Here is a 22796-nt window from a genome sequence, read left to right on the forward strand (position 1 = left end):
CTGAATATCCCGTCATTGCAAGGAACATAATAAATAATAACAATAACAAATGTACTTGCAAACTGGTATAGATGTTACTTTAGATTGATGGATTTCATTTACTACCCTGTATTATTTGATTGTAATGAAAATAACATTAATGAAAATCTCATTAAAGTGAAATGTTTTATTGTTGGATTAAAAAAAATGCTTTCCTGTTTAGTTACTTATATGTATCCATCAAGTTGTTATATAATAGTCTTCCTTGGGGGAAGTTCAAAGATTTAGTTTTGCCTGGCAATATGCCATGTAGAAGAACTACCACCATTAACTTTGTTTTCAATAAAACCATGCTGTTCAGAGCGGTATACTTTAGTCTCCAGTCATATATCCACAGTACTGATGAGGTTCTCAGAGTCTATTAAATGGATTTGGATCTGGACTAGGAGAAGGCCTGTGATGTATGCATTTGTTTTGGTGACACAAGGTCATAGCAGCTAGAGTTTGGGGCTTGGATTCAGAAGGTTAGATTTGAATACTGCTGACTCTTGCTTTCCTCTTCTGTACTATGGGGATAATAACTCCTAAAGTACCTAACTCTCATGGCTGTTGTGAGGATCAAATGAGATAATGTATTCAAAACCCTTTGTAAATGCCAGTTATTATTATACTCCCTGAGTCAGACTTCAACTATAATGCAGAACAATAATAGGGGCATGGAAGAATGATGGGCCAAGATAAAACTTAAAATGCCACTTAGGATCAAGTGGCTTCATAACTAAACCCAAATGAAGCCCTGAGGCAATCACCAAGATAATTCAGGGGAAAAAAAAAGCAGCAAAGCACTCTTGCTCAATAGTTGACACATCACCCTTTTCTCCATTTGTTTTGTAAACACTGGCTAGGAGGCTGGGAATTTCTCTGAAACAACTTGAGAACGAGGAACTCAAAAAATTGCCTATTCACTCCATTTTGCTGTATTACAAGGAATCTGGATCAAAATAACTGTTTCTTGGATTGGATTGCACTGGAACTCTCTTGGAACAAAGTCTTGTAGAAATGCAGCTGAGATTGATGATGGGGATGATACCATTCATTTGCATTTGTACTTATTTTGGACTTCAAGGGCTTCACCACCAAGCCCCTGCTCTGGGTACCCTCTAACCATGCCCTCCACCCTCCTTCAGCTCTCTTTTTCTTGTTGTCTTTCTCTCTTAGATTGTAAATGACTTGAGGGCAGGTATTCTTTCGAATTTGTATCCCTAGCAGTTTAGCTTAGTGCTTGTTTCACAATGAGCCATTTATGAACCATTGCCACTTGTATTGAGCTTTTGTGTGCCTCTGTTATTATCTGATTCTCACAGCAACCTTCTGTCATAGGCAGAGCACATGAACATAGCCAGTGCCAGTCTTATGCACAGTCAGAAAAGCTAATTGTCAGTCTTGATGGTGTGATCTGAAGGAAACCAAAAGGGCTTTCTGGCTCTGAAAGTGTTTCACCTACCAGCTTGTTGTTGACTTTGGAAAATTATCATTAATTCAATTCCTTTGATTAAAGGAAATGTCCCCAGTTAAAAACACCAACTCACTTGGGGAGAGAGCAACACTTATTTGTGTTGAGCTACTAAAAGGTTGGAGTGAATTAGCTTATTTGGTTACTTCCTAAGTGAAAACTGAGGAGAAAACTGTAGATTCTTGACAGAATGTCACATAATAGGAAAAAAAAATTGTATATGGGAAAGAAAGGAAACTGAGGTATGTTCAGGCTTGAGCTGGGTCAAATCTACAAGTATTTAAGTCTACTATGCACTATGCCAAGTACTGGAAATACAAAAGCAAAACCAGCCCCTGGCTTCAAAGAGTTCTCATTCTAATGGGGAATACAAAATGTAAACAACTTTGCACATACATGCAAGGGTAAGTTTGAGAGGATCTCAGAGGGAGGATGGGGTAAGGGGGAGAGGGGGAGGAATCCTGTCAGGCAACTAGCATTTATTAAGCACCTACTATGTGCTAGGTACAAGACTAAGTGTTGGGGATACAAAGAAAGGCAAAAAATGGTCCCTGTCCTTAAAGAACTTGCAGTCTAATGGTGAGGTGGAGAAAACATATAAAGGACTATGAACAAACAAGATAGATACAGGATAAATTGGAGATAATCTCAGAGAGAAGGCACTATTGTTAAGTGGGATATTGAGGCTTCTTGAAGGTGGAACTTCAGCTCAAACTAGAAGCCAGGGCCACCAGAGGTGGAGGTGAAGGAAGGAAAGCACACTAGGCATGGAGGAGCACCAGTGAAACTGCCTGGAGTTGGGAGATGAATATCTAGTGCCTGAATAGCAAGGAGGCCAGTGTCACTGGATAGTAGATTATGTGGAAGGGTATGAAATATAAGACTGGAAAGGTAAAGAGGGGTCAAGTCAGAGGATTTTATATTTGATCCTGAAGGTAATAGGGAGCCTCCGGAGTTTAGTCAGAGTGAGATATAGTAAGACTCAGATTTTAGAAAAATCACTTTGAGGGATCTGAGTGGAGGATGGACTGCAGTGGGAAGAAACTGGCCAGGGAAATAATCCAGAAGGATATTGAAATAGTCTAGGTGTGAGGAAATGAGGGCCTGTATTAGGGTGCTGACATGGTCCCAGGAGTTTTCTCCTCCAGGAGGGTAGGTTTGGCAGCCAAGTGGTAGCATGAGAATACTCAGTGTAGTGTTGTTGGTGTTTTGTGTGTGTGTGAGAGTGTGTGTGTAGAACACCAAAAGTGGGTGAAAAGATAATGAAAATCAAGAGAGGGGTGCCTAAAGCTAACTTTGTTGGAATCATAGTTTTGCCTAGGGCCAGTCCTTACCACAGTGGTTAACCACATTTGTTTCTTTTATAAAGTACTCCTTGAGGCAGGCAATGAGGGAATCCAGGAATCCCAGAATGCAATCAACATTGCAAAGCAACTAAAAACATACTGTAATACTTCAATGATCAAGTCTTTGACAGATACAGTAGCTGGGGGGAAAAACACCACTCCAGTCAATTTGGTGATAAAATATCTCCAGACCTGCTTAGGCAGCTCTTCCTCTGACAGGACATATGTCCTTTACCAGCTCATACTCAAGACCTTCCAGCTTTGTAGAACTTACCAGAGCTTGCACCCTGTTATTCTAGTCTTATAAGAGTCCAGGGTCATCTCCATGCTGTGAAGAGCCTTTTAAGACTGCCTTTAGTGGAGGTTGTTAAGAAAAACCTCTGTATTGCAGATTGCTATTTCTCTGCATGGAGAATGTTGCTAGTTCTTGCAAAATACTTTTCTTGGGTTTGAAATTTGTTGATATATATATTTACAAGTTAAGTCAATTGTTATGCTTTATACAAGTTATACTAAATTCTTTTGATACTATCAGTTACTGGAAAAGAATACTGAAATGAGAAATTAGTAGGTCAACAGAAATATCATCGGGCCCAAATCTGTTGTCAAGTCACACAGCTGGGGCAAGCAAGAAAAAGGCTTCTTACGTAGCCCTTGGTAACAGCCGACCGATTCTGAACTTCAGAGTTGGGAGGCAAAGGATTTAGACCTAGAAGGAACCCTGGCGATGATTTAACATAAACTCCTCATTTTACATATGAAGAAACTGAGGCCCAGACACAGGGTGACTTGGCCAAAACTTCGGTGCTTAAAAGCTCCGCCAGTAATTTTTGTATAGTGGGCAAAATTGAGTTGTATGACGCTTGACAACTGGTCTGTAGATGCCATCACACACTTTCTGCCGCTCCGAGGCAGAATTCCAGGAGCGGTTCGCCCCCGCATCCTGGCCCAGCCTGAGACTCTCAAGCTGGGATGTCCAAGGGCCTCCGGCAGTTGCTATGGTCATCAGAGAAGCGCCTCCACTTTCTGGCCTGACTCAAGGGTGCAAGATAGTGACCGTGTGTGTGCGCGCGTGCGTGTGACGCAGCCTCTTCGGCCCGAATGTGTGTGCATACATCATACACAGATTGGGGCTCCCTGTCCCGCAGCGTGAGTGCTACCTCCTGCTCCTCGGAGTCTCACCAGCTCTCCATTTGGAGAGCCCCGCGATCCCTGCTTGCCTCCCACGGCCACTCCGGTTCCTCCCACTCACCCTAGAGCCCTCGCCCCAACAAGGCGGGTCAGAGGGGAGCTACCACAACCTGAGACCACGCACAACAGTCAACCTCACCTCCAACCCGCCCCCAACCCCCCGCCCCCATCACTCCGCTTCGTTCCCGGATCCCCAGCTGGAAGAGAGAAGACAGTCGCGGGCGTTTAGGCGCTCGGCCATCGATTGTCGCGGTCTGGCTCCTACGTTTCCCCCTCCCCCTTCCCTCCTGAGACTCAAAACGGTCTCCCAGCCTCTAAGCTAGAGGCTGGGAGGAAAAGAGGGACCAGGCGGGGTAGAGGGATTGCCGAACGCACGGATGAGTGTGTGTGGGAGCTCGCGTTCTGTCTGGCGAGCGGCATCGGCGGCGGCGGCGGCGGCGGTGGGGGGGCTGTCTCAGTGGCGCGAAGCCGGTGCACGCCCCCCCCTCCCCACGCCGGCGGCCTCCGGAGCGCTCGCTGCCCTGCGCCCCCGCGCCGCCTACTCCGCGCGGTGTCCTAGCGCGGCTCCGGGGGGAAGAGAGTGAGAGAGAGTGAGAGAGGGAGGGAGGGAGGGGGTGCGCGCGAGTCGCGGCAGCGGCGGCTCCGGCAGCGGCGCGGGCTCCCTCCCCTCCCCCCCGCCGCGGTGTGTGCAGGGAGGGAGCAGCCGGGGGCTCGGCGGCGGCAGAGGCGGCAGCGGCGTCTCTCTCCGGCTCCTCCTCCCGGTTCCCTCCATCCATTTGCCGTGGCCATGGCCCGTCGCGGGAGCACAAAGGAGCCCCCGGGTTGGAGGTCAGCTGGGCTCCTGCTTTTCCTCGTCAGTGTGGGCGGTAAGTATCCCCCCCCTTAACCCCCGCATCCCCCCCTTGGCGGTGAATGAACAAAGCCAGGGACACCCCCTCTTCCCCCCTCCCCGAGGCCTCCCCCGGGACGGACGAAAGGGAGCCCGGCTCCGTGGGGCACACAAAGGCGGCGCTTGTGCTCCTACCTGCGGGGGAGCGGCGGAGTTGTCCTGGGCTGGAGGGCCCGGGCTCCCTCCCGAACCGACCTTCCTCCCGACCCTCGCGCCCCCCACCCCCCAAGGGAGGAAAAGTGCTGGAGGGAACAGTCTTCCTTCCCCGTGGGCTGCGGGATCTGACTTCTCCCCCTCAGACACCCCCTCCCCACCCTCTCAGGAAGTTCTCTCCTCCCCCAAGACCCCCAAGGCTGGCCCTCCCTAAGCCCCCCTGCCCCCTGGGGTTCACGGGCTCCCTTCTCCCCAGCCGTGGGGTAGAGGCTCACTTCGTGCGGGCATGCGGTATCCTACTCACCCGGGAGCAGCCTGCATGCACAGGAAGGCCTGCAAATAGTTTCCAGCCCCATCTCACGCCGTCCCTGGAGCGCTTTACCTTTTTCTCTTTATCTTTACGGAACATCCCTGCAACTCCAGAGCCCCGTTGTCATGCCAGCACCCTTGACAGCCTCCGGTTTTCTTCCACTTTATTTCCTGGTCTTTGAAATGGGCTTTACCTTCTGTGCTTAGGAAAGGCGAGCAAGCGATCAAGCATTCATAGGTGTCTTTAAAATTTAAAGCTTCCCATAAGGGCAGGGAAGAGTATTTCGAGTAAACCAGTGAGGACATCCCGTTCCACCTTCTGACTCCGTGACTCGTTCTGGCTTCTTAACCCAAGTCCGACTACTCGCCACACTTGGGGTCAGCCCATAAAGTACCCAGAGTTGAACAGAAAAAAAAAGTGAAAATTTAACTTGTCTATTTGTTTTGGAGTTTGATTATGTCAGTCATAAATACACTCCATTTGAACAGTATATCTTCTCAGAGGATTCCAGTGATCATATGTCACAGATGAGCATTGTCATAGTCTTTTCTGAAAACATCCACCGGTGGTAGATGTGGTAGCTGTCTTAACTCCTGGCAAGTTATAAAGTATTGTAGTAAAAATTATTTACTTAAAGTGGCATCCACTGTTTCTTGCTTGTTAGAAGTCTTTTAGATGTTCTTTCAACTATAAGACTCTTGGTCTTGATGGCTTAATATGTTGTCTTTTGGATTTGGGATTATTGTTACCCAAGATGGAATTATGTGTGTCCAAAAAAGCCTGGTCTTAGATTAAGAAATCCTGGTTTAGAATTCCATCTTTATACCTGCTAGCTATATGACTGGTTATATAAATCATTTAACCTCATGGAAGCTGTTTTTCTTCATTTGTAACATGGTTATAATACTTGTGCAGTGCCTTGCAGCAATTTTGAGGAAAGTATTTTGTAAACCATATAGTTTTTCTTTTTAAGAACAGTACAAAATTTTTGATTGTTCATTGCATGAGTTAGTAGTGATCATCATTTTATGGGTCTAGTTTTACACTAAAGATCAGTAAACTGCCTTGTTCCCTTCAGCCTAAAGATGCCTCAGGTTTTTATCTAGCATTTGGAAGGTTAGTTAAAATTGGGGTGGTCTTGGGCTGTACAGGAGGTGAGGAGAAAGGGGGAGGGAGTGAGTGGTTGTCAGACTTAGTCTAAGAACTTGGGTGTACTCAACTGTATCCTTGTCTAAATAAACCCAAGCCATCCATTTGAACTACTGGGTTATAATAAGTAATTGCATTAGTTTGCCTAAGTACTAGTTTTTTTTTTTTTTATCTTTATCTCTTGAGTTTAGACTGGGATTAGTTCAGCCTCCAGGGATGGGACACCAGGAAATGTCTATGTAGGTTGTTTGCTTTCCTGCATTCTCTTCTGCTTTGTTCGTACATATATTGATCAATTGAGTTTTTACTAAAAAGTGAAGTTTTACACTAAGGAAAACATTAAAAAGTGTTCTGTTTTTGAGTTTGCAAGTGTTTTCCCAGGTGTAACACAAGAAAAGACCTGAACTCACTTTTCTAAAAATACCTTTGCAAAATTTGAGTATAGACATAAAAGCTACTTTTTTAAAACTAGAAATGATTTTGCCAAGCATGACTTCCAGACCATCAAGCAGTGCCTTTACTGTGATGAAAGGAAATCATTGCCCTACATCCATCTGGGAAACTTATATTTGTATTTGTACATTTTCTTTTCTCAGCTATATCTGGCTTTATGTCAAAGTCTAAAGAATGGAATATAATGTATCTTGAAACATACCCCTTGAGTTTCTGGGACTTTCTTTGTCTAAAATGCATTTTCTTCAAAAGCAATTCTAGTGTGCTTTGAAAGAACCAGTTCTTCCCAGTAACGGTAGCATGGATCCCACCATGAAGACCATGGTGTTTGGCTTATATTAAGCCATTTCCATCTCTAACTGCTTCACATTGCCCTTTCTTAGCTATCAACTTTAATGTTGCATGGCTTTGACTTTTACTTTGATAATTCTTTGAAACATATCATGTGCTTGCCTTATGTGCTTCTCTGCATTTATTTGCTTTGGCATACATATTCTCATATGACCGTTATGGGTGAACTCAGATGTGTGTGGCTTTGATATTTGCAAGTAACTTTTCTGAACTCCAAAGCTGTATTTGGAATGTCTAAATTATTATATAAAGCAGACTTGTTCTTTTTCTTTTTGAAGAAATAGCTGGATAGGTACAATTACCTGCCAGTATTTGCTCTATCTTGACAGTGTTGTAGGCTTATAGGAACTAGAAGCAAAGGACTAAATTGCAGGGACATGCCTTTTGTCTTACTTGCAAGTTTGCTTACAGGTTTTGAAGGGACAGGAACACTAGTGATAACCAAGATTTCTCCCCAGGAACTGGTACTATTAGCAGTAAGGGAAAGGGACTGGACCCAGTGATTTCATTGGTATATAGGAAACTCCCAGATGAGGAAATTCCCTTTATCAATGCAGGTTGTTACCTCTCTGCAATTTAGCCCTCAGAGTAGTTAAGTAATTTGCCCTGGATCACATAGTATATGTCAGAGGTGGGACATGAACCCTGGTCTTCTTGGCTCTAAAATGATTTTTCTGTCCATTATGTTAAACTCTTACTATTGCAGTAGTTTTTTTAAGTGCCTCCTAGAGTGTCATATATGAATACATATTTTCTAGGGCTATCAGGTATCATATAGAACACTCTTGTTTCTATCTATTAGTATCCCCATACTCAGCAAATGGAATAGCTTCATTGTTTTTAAAAGCCCCTTTTCTACCAGATGGAAGTTTAATATTTATTAGTTGTGTGTACATAGATCTTTGAGAAATATGTGCAGAAAATTTCAGGATTCTGTATTTGGGTTATTTAACCTAGAGAAGACTGAGCAGTGTTGCTTGCAGTGAATGTTTGGTAGAAAATGAGACTTTCCTTCATATGTGATGGCATTTATAAGTAAGCTGATTTTCAACCAAAAATGTTTTGCTGACTGCAAATTAATTCAATGAAGATTGTTAAGTTTCTGTTCTACACACATCGTATTAAATGTTGTGGGGGTGGTGGGGGTAAATGACATTAGTTTTGCACTTAAAAGTATTTGCATGTCATTCAGTCAGTAAATATTAAGTGCCTGGTATATGCCAGGCACTGTGCTAAGCATTGGAGATTTGAAGAAAGGCAGATAGATAGTTCCTGCCCTCAAGGAGCTCACAGTCTGATGGAGACAACATACAGACAATTATATGCAAATAAGTTATATATAGGATAAATAGAAAATAATCAACAGAGGGAAGGGACTAGAATTAAAAGAGGCTTCCTGAAGGGCTTCCTGTAGAATTGGTATTTTAACTGGGACTTTAACTGGGAAGCCAAGAGGGAGACCATTCCATACGTGAGGGGGAGTCAGTGAAAATGCCCTGAGTTGGGAGACAGGAGTATCTTGTTCAACAAATAGCAAGGTCAAGTGTCACTGGAACGAAGAGGAGAGTGTAAAATGTTAGACAGCAAAGTGTCCTGCATATTATTTTATGTATTTAGTATTATCCTCATGTTATTTTTAGATGAGTCAGTATCATTTTATGAATCATTTCTTTAAGAATTCACTTGGAAGTTCAAATTTTGGAGAGAATGTAGAACTTCCTGGAAGGTGAGAAAGAAAACCTGAACTTCAGCCTGATCAGTAGTCAAATAATTCATTTTGGTTCAGTATATTTTATGCATGAAACTACTTTGTTTGAATTCACAGTCAGAATTATCTAGAACATCAAGACCAATGTGAAAAACAAGTGGAGGCAATACATTCTGTAGAATTCTAAGTTGTCGTCAGGTAGAAAGTTGTTAGCCTCCTAGATACTCAGTCTTATTCCTCCCAATTCAGCCTTGTTTGTCCATATCGTAGCCTCTTCTACTGAGCCATATGATAACTTGATGACACCAAAGATCTCAACATCTTTCACATCTACAAGATCTACAGCTGTGAAATCTCACCATGACCACAGCTTTCCATTCTTCCACTTCTAGTTGTGTGATCTTGAACAAATCACTTAATATGAACCCCAGTTTCCTTATCTATAGGATGGGATAATGATATATTTGTCTCATAGAATGGCTTTAAGGAAATGCTTTGTAGACCTCAGAACATTATATCTAACTAATGTTTGTCTTTACTGTGACCTCTGGTCAGTGAGAAAGTACAAAATGTTCTGCAAGTTAGAGAAGTAGCATCTATTTAGACCCAGAAAAAGATCTTAGAGATCATTTAGCCCAACCTCTTTATTTTACACATGATTAAACTGAGGCCCAGAGAAGTTGCAACTTGCCCAAGTTCAAATAAGTATTAAGTAGCAGATCCTGGATTTGAGCCTAAACCTTGTAAGTCCATCATCCAGAGATTCTGTTCTAGCCTATTTTCCCTTGTTTAGGTTTTCATAACACCACTCTCCAGGTTCTCCAGGTGCTACCGGTCTGGGTTTCTTTCTTTTTTGGGGGGGGGGGGTGCCTAGATCTTCCTTCTGGTCATACCAGTTAACTATGAGTGTCTGTTGGGGGTCTGTTCTAAGCCTTCTTACCTTCTTGTTCTACACTTTCTCCCATGATGATTTCAGCAGTTCCTAAGTCCTTATCCAGATAATTCTTCAATCCATTGATCAAACTTTAATCTCTCTGTTGATCTCTAGTTTAGAATCACCAACCACCTATTAGACCTCTTAAACTGGATGTCTCATAGACATCTTAAATGCAACATATCCAAAATCAGAACCCATTTTCTTACCCCCAATGCCATCCTCTTTCTAACTTCCCATTTTCTGTTGACGACACCACTATCCTCTCAGTTGCCCATGCTAGAAACACAGTAGTAATCCTCAGCTTCTCACTCTTACCCCACATACCCTATTTGTTGTCAAGCCTTCTTGTTTCTGCCTTTACAACATCTAGTATATTTCTCTCTCTTCTGACATGCCATCTTTCTGGTACTTGGCCCTCATCACTTCATGCCTGGATAATTACATTTGCCTTATGATGTCTACCTGCCATAAGTCTTTCACTACTCTAGTCCAACCTCATCTCAAGTCATGTTAGTAGCTTCAGAATCTAATATAAAATGTTTTGTTTAGCTTTATAACTTTTTACAACTTGACCCCTTTCTAACTCTCCAATGTTTTTATACTTCACTCTTCTCTACATACTCTACAATTTAGCAATAGAGCCTTCTTGCTGTCCCTCATGTATAACACACAGAAAATCTGATGCCTTTCCCCTTCCTTGAATGTCTTCCCTCTTCATCTCCACCTCCTAACTTTCCCAGCTTTCTTAAAGACTCAGCTCAAATTCTGCCTTCTCTGCAGGAGGCCTTTCCAGTTACTTTCCCTTCCTGTTTCACCCCCCCCCCCCTCCACGACCCCCTCTAGAGTCTTCCCTCTGAGGTTATCTCCAATTACCTTGTTCATACAGAGTTGTTTGAATGTTGTGTCCCCCGTTGAATTGAGAGCTCTTTGAGGGCAGGGATTGTCTTTGCTGTTCTATGTATCCCCAGTACTTAGCACAGTGCCTAGCATGTAGTAAGCACTTAAGAAATGCTTGATGACTTGACTTGACTTGTCTAGGGATACAAATGTAGATAAGGCTTCCTGGAGGAGGTGGCAATTCAGATGGATCTTGAAGAAAGGAAGAGAAAATTCAACTGGTGAAGCTGAGGTAAGGAAGTCTGTTTTGAGCAGGGTGAAGACATGAGCAAGGGCAAAAAGAAACAGAAGAGAGCAAAATGAAAACTAGAGTAGTGGGAGAGGGAAATTTAGTAGTCTATGATATAGAGTACATAAGAGGAGATAGCATGAGATAAAGTAGATTAATATATGGTCCTACGTAGGAAGGCAGGTTGATTCCTGATTGTGGAATGTCTAGAATGCTAGGATCAAGAGTTTATAATTTTTCTGTGGGTAATAAGGAGCCGTTGAACTCTGGAGTAGTGTAGTGAAGGAATGTTTTGGAAAACTGTAAAATTACAAGTAGGAAGGCCTGGACTAGGGTGGTTAGAGTGGGAGTGGAAAAGAAGGGACACCTTAGATATCATGCAGATGAAATCTACTTGACTGCAATTGATTGGATTTTGGGATGGGGTGAGGGAAAAGTGAAGAGCCAAAGATGACTTGACTCACTATCTCATTTCTTACAGTGACTGTTCCAGACCTTTCCCTATTACCTCTTACTCCCACTGCCCATACTTAAGAGTAGATGACTTCTTCGCTGAGAAGACTGAGGCCATTTAGTATAAACTTCCTCAGTTCCCTGTTTTTTTTCCATTCTTTAAGATTTCTCTGCTTCATTATCCATTCAAGAAGATAAGAGGTATCCCTGTTTTTCATATCTATAAGATAGTATGGTGCTGTGGAAAGAAAGTTTTGACTTTAAGCTTTGTGACAGGATATAAGTTATTTAACCTCTCAGTACTGCAGGCAATTTTCAAAGACTCTTTAAGATGTCAATTAGTTGCTTGCTGAATTTTATGGGGGACAGGACTTTATATACCAGTGAAATCATAGGTCTGGTGAAAAAAGAAAAAGTGATTTCTATGCCGTTTCTTCCACACTACCTACTCATTCCTTATCCCCTTATAATCAGTCTTCCATTGCCACCATTCTACAGAAACTAGTCATTCAGTCAACAAGCATTTATTAAGTAATTGCCATGTGCCAGGAACTAGGCTAACCTCTATCTAAGGTCCCCACTGATCAGCATCCTCCTTGACCTCTTAGTTTTTTGTTGCTGTTGACCTTTCCTTATGGCAACTCTATCTTCTTTATCATTAGGATTATCATAATCTACTGTTTTCTTTCTGTCAATAACTGGCTTTTCTTTCTTCTTTGTTGGCTTTTCATCTTCTTCCTGATCCTTTTATAGAGATGTTTTACAATTGTTGTTCTTGGCCCTCTATTTTCTGTTCTCTGTCTCTCTCTCTCTCTCTGTCTGTGTGTCTGTCTGTCTCTCTCTCTGCCATCTAATTTCACTCACTTTGAAGTTTCAGCTTCAGCTACCACCTGTATGCACGTCTCCAAAATCTGTATCTTTAGTTTTCTACACTTTTCTCTGAGCTCCAAGAAGTGTATTTACAATAGGATTATCTCCATATTGATGTCCTGCAAGCACCCTAAACTTAAAATTCCCCAAACCATGCTTATTCTTTCCCCTTAAATATGTTTCTCTGTATATCACTGTTTCTGTGCTTCACTCCCTACCATATTTTAAGTCTTGGGGATATCTCTCCTCATTCCAGAGCCACATAGTACTCTTTGCATTGTATCACAATGCCTTCTCTGTTGATACCTCAGCTGTACCTCTTTTATATTAACCAGTCAGTAAATATTTAGTAAATGCCTGCTGTGTGCTAGGCACTGTGCTAAATGCTGAATATTCAAAGAAAGGAAAAAGACAGGTGTAAAGTTAGGAGTAGAGAGGAAGTTAAGAAGAGCTTTGAATGCCAGATGATTTTGATCCTGGAAGTAATAGGTCAGCAAGCATTTAATGAGTGCTTATTATGCGTCAGGCACATTGCTGAGCTCCAAAGAAATTTTTAAAAATAGTCTACCCTCAAGGAGCTTACACCCTAACGAAAGATACCAACATGCAGAGAATCATACCTACCAGATGTATTCAATATTAGTGAAAAGTAATCTCAGAGGGAAAGAACCAGCAGGGGAATGGATCAGGAAAGATCTTCTATAGAAGGTAAGATTTGAGCTGAGTTTTGGAGGAAGCCATCTGTCTCCTTTTTCCATTCCTACCACCATTTTCATACATGTCCTTTGCCTGGGCTATTTTTTAGCAACCTTTTAATAGTAAGAGATGTTTCTATAGAGCTTCAGCGTTTGTACTTACCCAAGTATAGATTTAGTTGGGTCATTCCTTTGCTCAGAAAATCTTAAGCAGCTTCTTGTTATCTACTGATTAAAGATTAGACTTCTTTGCCCAACATTCAAAGCCTTCCACTACTTTATATTTCATACCTTAATGCCATTCCATCTTGTCTTCTTCAAGAGATTGCCTCTGCTGTCATCCCCACTACCTCACTTTGCTTCAACCTCTCCCTTTCTTTGAACTGTTTCTCTATTGCCTGCAAACATGCCCATGCCTCTCCCATCCTCAAAAAACCCTCACTTGATTCCCTCCATCAACTGTTGAACCAGAATTTGCCTTCATTTTTTGACTAACCTCCTTGAGAAGGCTGTCTGCAATAGCTGCTTCCATGTTTTCTCTTCTCACTCTCTTTTTAACTGCTTATAATCTGGCTTCCAATTTCATCATTTAATCAAAGCTGTTCTCTCCAGGGTTACTAATGGTCACTATGGTTAATGGTTACTAATGGTTAATGGTTACTAATTGCCAAATCAAATGAATGGCCTTTTCTCAGTCTTCATCTTTCTTGACCTCTCTTCAGCCTTCAACACTTCAGTCAGTCTCTTCTCTTTGATAATCTCTTCTCTCTAGGTTTTTATGGCTGTTCTTTCTGGTTCTCCTCCCACCTTTCTTTTTCACAGTCTCCTTTGCTGGATCTCCATCCATGGCATACCTGCTTACCATGTCCCACAGTTCTCTGTTCTGGGTTCTTCTGTCTCTGTATTATTTCACTTGGTGATCTCATCTGCTCGTATGGATTCAGATGTCATCTCAAGCTGATGATTCTCAAATTTATTTATCCAGCCCTAACCATTTTGCTGACCTTTGGAATCTCCAGTCACATTTAATACATTCTAGATGTCCTGAGACATCTCAAATTCTACATGTTAAAAACTGAATTCATCATCTTTCGTTCCAAACTCTCCCCTGCTTCAAATTTACCTGTGAATATTGAGGGCACCACCATCTTCCCAGTTCCTCAGGCTTGAAACCTAGGTGTCATCATCAACATCTAACTCTCAATCCCTCATATCCAAAGCCTGTAGATTTCACCTTCATAACATCTCTCCGATATGCCACTTCCATCATCCTGGTGCAGGCCCTCATCACCTCATGCCTGGACTGTCATAGTAGTCTACTGATGAATCTGCCTGCTTCAAGTCCTTTCCTTTCTCAACCCATTTCTCTCCCTCCCCCCATAAATTCCCTATTATCTCTAGGATCAAATATAAGCCTCTGTTTGACTTTTAATAGCTTTAGAATTCTCCCCCTTCCAGCTCCCTCCTCCTCCCCAATCTTTACAGCTCTCTTTTCCCTTCCTTTGTGTATTTGGCACTTAGCACAGTGTCTGACACATAATAGGTACCTAATAAATATTTGTTGACTCACTGCTTATCTCATGGTATTCCCTTCTCAGCATACTACATTTCTGCCAAGTAGATGACTTTTTTTCCTTTTAAACTTGAATTGCACTTTCCAAACACCCTGTCTTTGTTCATGCTGGTCACCGTGTATGAAATGTCTTCTTCCACCCCTCACTTGTTGAATTCCTCTGTCTTTCTATCCTTTAAACTCAGCTTAAATAGTCCTTTTTTACATTAAGGCTTCCCCAGTTCTGCTGTCCTTTCTGTTATTGATCTTTCTTCTCATATCTTCTCACATACTTTATTTTGCAATTAATTCCATAATGCATTTATTACTTGTTATCCTGTATTACGGTCACCAGTGTATCTTCTCCTCTAGTCCCCCTTACCTCACATACATTTACCACTCTGTGTGGGCAGAGACTAACTTATCTAAAGTTACTTATCTCCAAAGCCCCAAGCATAGTATTTTGTACAGTGAAATGTTTGTTGAGTGAATGACTGTGACCAATCTACTATTAATTGGTTTCAGAGGACAGTCGTTATGTTCCTAGAGAATTAAGGAAAGTAAGTGAACTTGGAAGAACTCGGAAGATAACATTTGGAGAGAATAAAAGTGAAACATAGGAGATGAAAAATGAGAGGAAGTCATAGAAGAAATTTGGTCTGGAATTTTAGTTGAACAGGGACTTGACAGGGTGTTCAGAAAGTTTTTATAGGCTTAATGCCAAGAAAGGAAGAGACCTTCTTGTCTTTGTGATAAAAAGTTTCTTTTTTCTTTTCTTTTTTTCTTTTTTTTTAACTAAGAGACCTTGGAAGGCAGGAGAAAAGATGGGAAATTTAAGTAGAAAAAGAAATGAAATTTGTATTAATAGGTGAGGATTTTAATCACTTAAAGGAGCTATAAAATTTTAGGGAATGTTTATTTTTCAGGTTAAGTAGTTAATAAACCTGATTTTTTGAATAGTGTTAGTAATCTTGAATGAAAACATGAGGTTATGTTGATTATCTTCTTCATAAAGTCTTTGTTCATATACCTCCTAGTCAAAAGTAATTTGTCCTTCCTGTGTCCACTATGGATGAAAAAACTCTCTGACTACATGATGTAGTATAGTACTTAGTTGCACTTATTTACAGTGAGCTTAGTTGGAAGTTATGGGTTTGAGTCCTGGCTCTAATACTAGCTTTAAAACACATGGGCTCTCGATTTTCTCATCTGTAAAATGTGGGCAGCTAGGTGGCGCAGAGGATAGACTGACAGATCTGGAGTTAGGAGGATTCATCTTTGTGAATTCAAATCTAGCCTCAGACATGTATTAGATGTGTAACCCTAGGTAAGTCACTTAACCTTGTTTGCCTCAGTTCTGCCTCTATAAAATGAACTGGAGAATGAAATGGCAAACCACTGCAGTGTCTTTGCCAAAAAAACTGTACACGGGTCATGAAGAGTCTGATAGGACTGAAACAACTGAACAATAACAACAAAAATATGGTTTACAGTATTTCTAACATCTCACAGGGTTGTTTCGAGGAAAGTATATTGTATTTCTTCCTTGTTTTTAAAAATTCGTTAATTTGAGCTTTGTTATTCTTTTTATTATTTATTTTTATTATATTATTTATAATTCATATTCTTTTATTATTATTTGTATATGCGTGATATTAGATTTTAAACTATTTTGGTAGATATCTTTTTCTCTCTTCTAGTGCTTAGCACTGTGTACTTAGTATAGTGGGAGCTTACTAAATGTTGAGTTAAAATAAGGTGGTTACTTTTATAGAAGCATAGATGAGTTTCGATTTGTATCAAGGGAATAGTACCTCAGCAGGCAAAATTATGACTTTACTAAAGTAACTAAAGGGTGCTAGCATTCTTTGTGTATGCAAATCAATGTAGTCCTTTTTTAGGAATTGAAATTTAGCTGACTAGGCTTCACTCTTTTCTCATCCACCTTGCTTTTTATAAAATGGCTACTTTTCCCCCCATTTTCCTATCCTAGTGACTTAGTTCCCATAAAATAACCACAAGTTTCATAAGTTCCATAGCCTTGTCTTTAGGACCTACTGTTTTTTTTAAAGTTGGTAAAATAATGGAAATACTGTTTTTTTAGATTTTGTCCCAATATGCAGTTCCAGTCAGTCACGAACCTTTGGTGGATTCTAAGGGATTGTTGTCATACGAGTATGGCTTCTACTCTGGGAACTCTGACCCTTTGGTCCAATACTAAAGGAATTTGGATTATTTAACCTACATAAGAGAAGGCTGAGGAAACTTAAAGTGCATGAATAAATATTTTAGTTAATAGTTCTCTTTTCATTGAGGACGTGATAGGTGGGAATGGAACTTAAATGAAATAGTATTTTTTGAGGAATCTAGGTAAACAACTTTCACAGACTTAAGAACTCCGGAGAGTACAATTGCAATGACTTAGGGTGATTCTAGTAGACCTCGCCTGTACAACATACCACCTGAGGGCCACTTGCAGCCCACCAAAGGATTTACTGAATGTAAAAGAAAGTAAAGATGTAATGAGTGCTTTGTCCATGCCCTACTAACCCGCCTTCCAGTAGTCACTATTGTGCTCTCATGTAACTTGGCAGGTGGGTTGCCACTGCTCACTCTCTCCTATTTGTCACGTGACCTGTGGCGGCCAATCATCAGCAGTCTGTCTCTAGTCTGAGAGAGCAATTTCATGATAAATAAAAATCTTAATAAGTGTAATTAATTGCTATTAATTAAATTTCACCCCTTTTAAAATATGGTTTATTTGCAAAATAGTTTAATCATTAATTATACCTTTACTTGGAAAGTGAGCTGCAAATAACCTATCTGTGGTCCAGAGAAGTTTAGCCTGTTTTATTTTTGGCCCCTGCCTACTGCCAAGTTGTGCAGGTCTGAAGTAGACTATGATCTATGCTGTCTGTGTTTTGACAGAAAGGTGATGAATTCAAGATGCAGAATGAAATATTCATTTTTGGACATGGACAGTATGGAGATTTATTTTGCTTAACTATGCATATTTGTTACAAAAAGCTTATTTTTATTTCTTTTCATTTGGAGAGATGGGGAGAAAAAATAATGCTTGCTAATTAATGCTTGTTAATTGAAAAATAAAATAAAATATTTTTAGAAAGGAGTACAGGAAGCACTAAACTCCAGCTTTATGAGACTGGGTATTGCATTTTTTATGTATGTTTGATTTCTTCCAGGACGCTGATGGTTGTATTAGAAATCAGCCTTGCAAATAACTTTGTCCAAGGTGAATATTTTCTGCCAAGTGAGTAGGGACTGGTTTGTGATTGAATTAGCATAGGGAACTCCTGAAGATTAGGGAACTCTGCAGGGTGGCATCTTCTCTCCAACTTATACTGAGATTTGCCTAGAGCTCTGAAAGAGGAAAAGACTTACCCAGATTTAGGAAGTCTATATGTGTCAAAGGTTGGAACTTGAACTCAGCTCTTCTGGCTTCAAGTCTAGGTCTCTTTTCACTATGCCATGGTGTCTGTCCTCTTTAGTAAGTAGGAAAGAATAATTTTTATTTTTTTGGGACATCTGTCTATCTGTCCATCGATTTATGTATCTAAATAATCCATCTATCCACACACAAGTGGCTTGTTAATTGCAATGCTCCTTTATAAAATGATGATCTTTTTAGTTGCTGCCTTAGGATCCTGTAATTTATTTGGGTTGGTTATAACCTTTGTGGGACAGGAAATTGCAAAGTGGGTGAAGCCGTTTGACCAGTTTTCTAGTTTAGTGCTCTCTTTCACCTTACGAGCTATTAGTAACAGTTTTGGCAAGAGGTAAAATTCTCTTTAGCCTATAGATGAGTGAAGTGAGAGTAACGGTTATTAAATTGAACACTTACATTTTACTTTGTCAAGAAAGGGAAACATGGTAGTATCAAGAAGATTAAGGTTTAAAGGAATGTAGAAGGAGATCAGTGTTTGGAATTTATGTTCTTGTTAAATTTGTGAAGGAAAATGTTCTTGTTATTTGCCTTATGTGATTTAATGAAACTACCTAAAGGACAGTTATAAACCAGGATGGTGTAGGGAAAAGAGTTCTGAATTGGACATGGAAAGACTGGGATTTGGATCTTAGCTTCATCACTTGATATCTTTGTAAACTTGAACAAGTCAGTTTACCTTTCTCGGTCCCACTTTTCCTCACCTGTAAAATGGGAATTACCATGCACTGTTTTATAGTTGTGGAAAGGACATTTTCTATACTTGAAAATGCTATAGCAATAAGTTGTGTGTTGTTAGAATAGAGAAGACTGCTAGCTCTTCTGTTGTCATTTTTATTTGTTCTATTCTGCAATAGTATTTAGTATCTTGGACTTTTGTCACTGGCTTTTTAAGTACTAACTAAAGAAATGTTTATATTTTCTTTCCCAGGCCAAACATACTGAGCTGTGTTTTTAGAGCAAGGATAAATCATTAATTGAAAAATTAAATAAAATGAAAGATTAAAAGGAAAAAAGGAGCCTAGGAAAAACTCAATTCTCAATACAGTTTTGTGTGAGTGTGTGTGTGTGTGTGTGTGTGTGTGTGTGTGTGTGTTTTCTATGGAAATTCTTATTAGAAAATACCTTCCTAGGATGATTTTAGTTCCATTTTTTTTCTTAGAAGTTAAAGGGTATAATTAAAATCAGGGACACTGAACTGCTTTGCATTTTCTTGAAATCTAGAAGCAGAAGATGAATGTGCACTGATAGTAAAATTCCTGGTCACACGCTGATGAGACTAAACTTCCCTTGCTGTTGAAAGTCCAGATATAATGTAGAATTTGGAGAGTTCTGTTGGATAGGCAGCTAGATTGTGCAGTTGATAGAGTGTTGGGCCTGGAGTCACAAAGACCTCAGTTTAAATCTACTCTTAGAAACTTACCGCCTGTATGACCCTGGGAAAGTCATTTCAGCTTGGTCTGCCTGAATTTCCTTATCTGGAGGTAATAATAGTAACTACTTTCTAGGGTTGTTGTGAGGATCAACTGAGATAATGTTTGTAAAGTACTTAGCATGGTCAATGGCTTGTAGTAGGAGCTTAAGAAATGCTTCTTCCCTTCCTTCTTTGAAGACTCTATGCTTTAGCATTGATATTTCACTTAAAAAAAACCCCAATTGCTATATTTTGAAGCAAATTTGTGGATTATAGCTTTGTTTATGTTCATACTTAGGGCTAATTATTTAAGTAATTAATTCTTTTTTCAATTAGACTGTTAGCATATGAACCCTTTGTGGGAAATGAGATGTGTGAAAGCATACCATACTTGTGAAATGAAAATATTTTTATTTGATAAGGACAAAAGTTCTTTGTTTGAATAATTTTGGGAATAGAAATGTAAATAGAAGTGCAATTCATTAATTATTAATTTTCCTTAGCAAAGATGAAAAGATCATAGATCCAGAATAAGGAAGGTACATGAAAAACCATCTAGGCCTACCCTCTTATATTTCAGATGAGGAAACTGAGGACTTTGGAGCATAAGTAAGTTCCCTGAAGTCCCAGAAATAGCAACTTAGTGCCCTGAGGTTGGATGTGAACCCAGGTTATTTTTTCCCAGAGTTCTTTACATTGCACTATCATGCTGCCTTTGAAGTTGTGAGTAATAATTCATACTTCAGTTTTGGTCGTGGCAAGACAGGACCAGTCTCACTCCTAAATGGAGAGGCATTTAAATTTTATATGCCTCTTTTCACATTAGTAGCCAATGTCGTGTTTACAGAGGACTCTTTACTTATTGTAGGAGTGCCATTAGTGAAATACAGTAAGGCTTAAAGAAAAGGATTTGAAGGTGTCACAATGGGCCTGAGAAAGTACATACTAGCAGGAACTGCAGTAGCCTGAGGCTCTGCTGAAGTCCTTGAGCAATTACTGGGGGACAGTTCAATGTGTATGCCCTTCAGCTCCTTTTCACCTTACAGAAAGCATCTAACAAGTAAATAAAATTCTTTTATGAATCTTACTTAATTCTAGTTTGAGAAAATTTCCTTTTACACTACATATAAGTTCTAAAAATATTCACATTAAGTAGTCAGTTAGTATTAAGATAATATTTATATCTTTCCAACTGAATTTTTGAATAGTAATATTCATAATCAAGTTATTAGTTTTTCAGCTGAATTGCTCAAAAAATGGAGTGGAGATAGGGTAAGTCACTTATCTAAATAGCAGGATGCATTAGTAAGTCCTTAGTCTTTAATAATAAAACATTTGTAAGTGAAGCAAAAAATCAGCATGTTTCTCAATCTAATACTTGAGTTTTGTGGAATTCATTGTGGTTAAAGTAAAGAAAGAGTTTTATGTGATATACCAAAAAAGAGAATACCCCCCCACCCCGCTTTTGAACATAGACCTTCTTTCCTGGCTGTGTTTCCAATCCTTTCTATGCTCATGAGTTCCTTTGAATAAATTGCCTCATCAGTTGCTCCAGCTAATTTAGTCCTTCTTAAGTTGGAGCTGAGCTTTTTTCTCTTTTCCTCACTGTTATTTTTTTTTCTCCTCTTAAGTTGTTCAAACTGGTACCCAAGTGATCTCACTTCTGCTGCTAAAAAAAAAAAAAAAGCAACCACAATAACCCTTAACTATACATGAGTGCCCCAAACCAACCTAGAGGTGATTCAGAACTGTCTTGGACATTCCAGAGCTATTTTTAGACATTTCTAGGCCCTAGGGCTAGACCCCTCATTATCTGGTGAACTTGGAGGGTTCTTTAGCTGTCCTTTTCTAGTAGTGGTAGGTTTAAAATCTTGGATTTCAGTTTTCTATGTACTGAATAAGCAGCTTGGGATCATTGAAAATAGCCAAAAAGCATTTATTAGCTGCTTACTTTGTGTTATGCATCATACTAGGTGTTGAAGAGACAAAGGCAAAAAACAAGTTTCAAAACAATCTGCTTTCAAAACTAATAGTTCTTATTCTCAAGGAGCTTATAATTTGATGGGAGAGACAATCTACAGACAAGATGTACGCAGGATGAATTGGAGATAATCAGCAGAGGGAAATTATTAGCCTTAAGGAGTATCTGGAAAGGTTTCTTCCAGAAGGTGGGATTTTAGCTGAGACTTGAAGGAAACTGGGGAAGCCAGGAGATTGACATGAGGACACAAAGAAATCTAGGTATATGGGATAGGCAGTGAAAGCATGGCATTGGGAGATGGGAATGTCTTGTGTGAGGAACAGAAAGAAGGCCAGTGTCACTTTTTCTACAGAGTACTTGGAAAGAAAGTAAAATGTAGGAGACTGGAAAGGTAACACGGGACCAGTTATGAAGGGCTATACAATTCCCATGTGAAATTCAGCTTGCTTTCTTCTTCCTGTTCAGTTTTAGGACGAACTCATTATCATGTGATCATGTATTTAAAGCCGGGGTCAGCTTTAGAGATCAGCTAGTCCAACCCCTTTATTATAAAATTTAATTTTATTATTTTTCCAGTTACCAACCATTTGTTTTCTTTCCCTCTCACTCCATTCTAGAATGGTGGGATAAATTCACAATTCCACCAATAGTGAATTAATGTATTTGTTTTCCTGCAGCCCCTTTGACATTTATGATTTCCTCTTTTGTCAACTTAGTCAATGTGATGAGTATGAAGTGGAACCTGAGAGCTACTTTAATTTGCATCTTACTCATTTTTAGTGTTTTGGAGTATTTTTAACTATGGCTGTTGAAACTTTGTATATCTTCTTTTGAAAACTACCTGTTCACACCTCTTAATGAATGACTTGTTATTAATTTAATTAATTTCCTTATATATCTTAGATGTGAGACCTTTATTAGAAAAAACTTGCTGCAGAGATTTTCCCTGTTACTTGCTTGCCATTTTAACTGCAATAATTTTATGGAAAAACTTTCAAATTTTATATTAACACAATTATACATTTTATCTTCTGTGACCCTTGCTGTCTTTTTCTTTTGGTCATGAACTCTTCTTTAATCCTTAGATCTAAAAGGTAATTTCTTCCATGTGACTCTTCATTTGCTTATTATTATGTCACCTTTTATGTCTAAGTCATGTATCCATTTGGAGTTTATCTTGGTATATTGTATGAGATAGTAATCTCTAACTAATTTCTGCCAGACTGCTTTCTAGTTTCTCCAACAGTTTTTGTCAAATAAGGA

The 22796-nt window shown here is 39.9% G+C and overlaps 1 protein-coding gene across 1 annotated transcript in view; it reads left to right on the forward strand.

Moving 5' to 3' along the window:
* Window positions 1-4711: 4711 nt before the first annotated feature.
* The window catches only part of LRP12 (LDL receptor related protein 12), a 164327-nt gene continuing 146242 nt past the window's right edge, over window positions 4712-22796 (forward strand). The window contains exon 1 of the mRNA XM_036741147.1: window positions 4712-4895. Within this exon, the coding sequence (XP_036597042.1) occupies window positions 4817-4895 (79 nt within the window). The 5' untranslated portion in view covers window positions 4712-4816. The remainder of the gene's footprint in view (window positions 4896-22796) is intronic.

This window comes from Trichosurus vulpecula, chromosome 1 (genome assembly GCF_011100635.1).
Source record: "Trichosurus vulpecula isolate mTriVul1 chromosome 1, mTriVul1.pri, whole genome shotgun sequence".
Lineage (NCBI taxonomy): Eukaryota > Metazoa > Chordata > Mammalia > Diprotodontia > Phalangeridae > Trichosurus > Trichosurus vulpecula.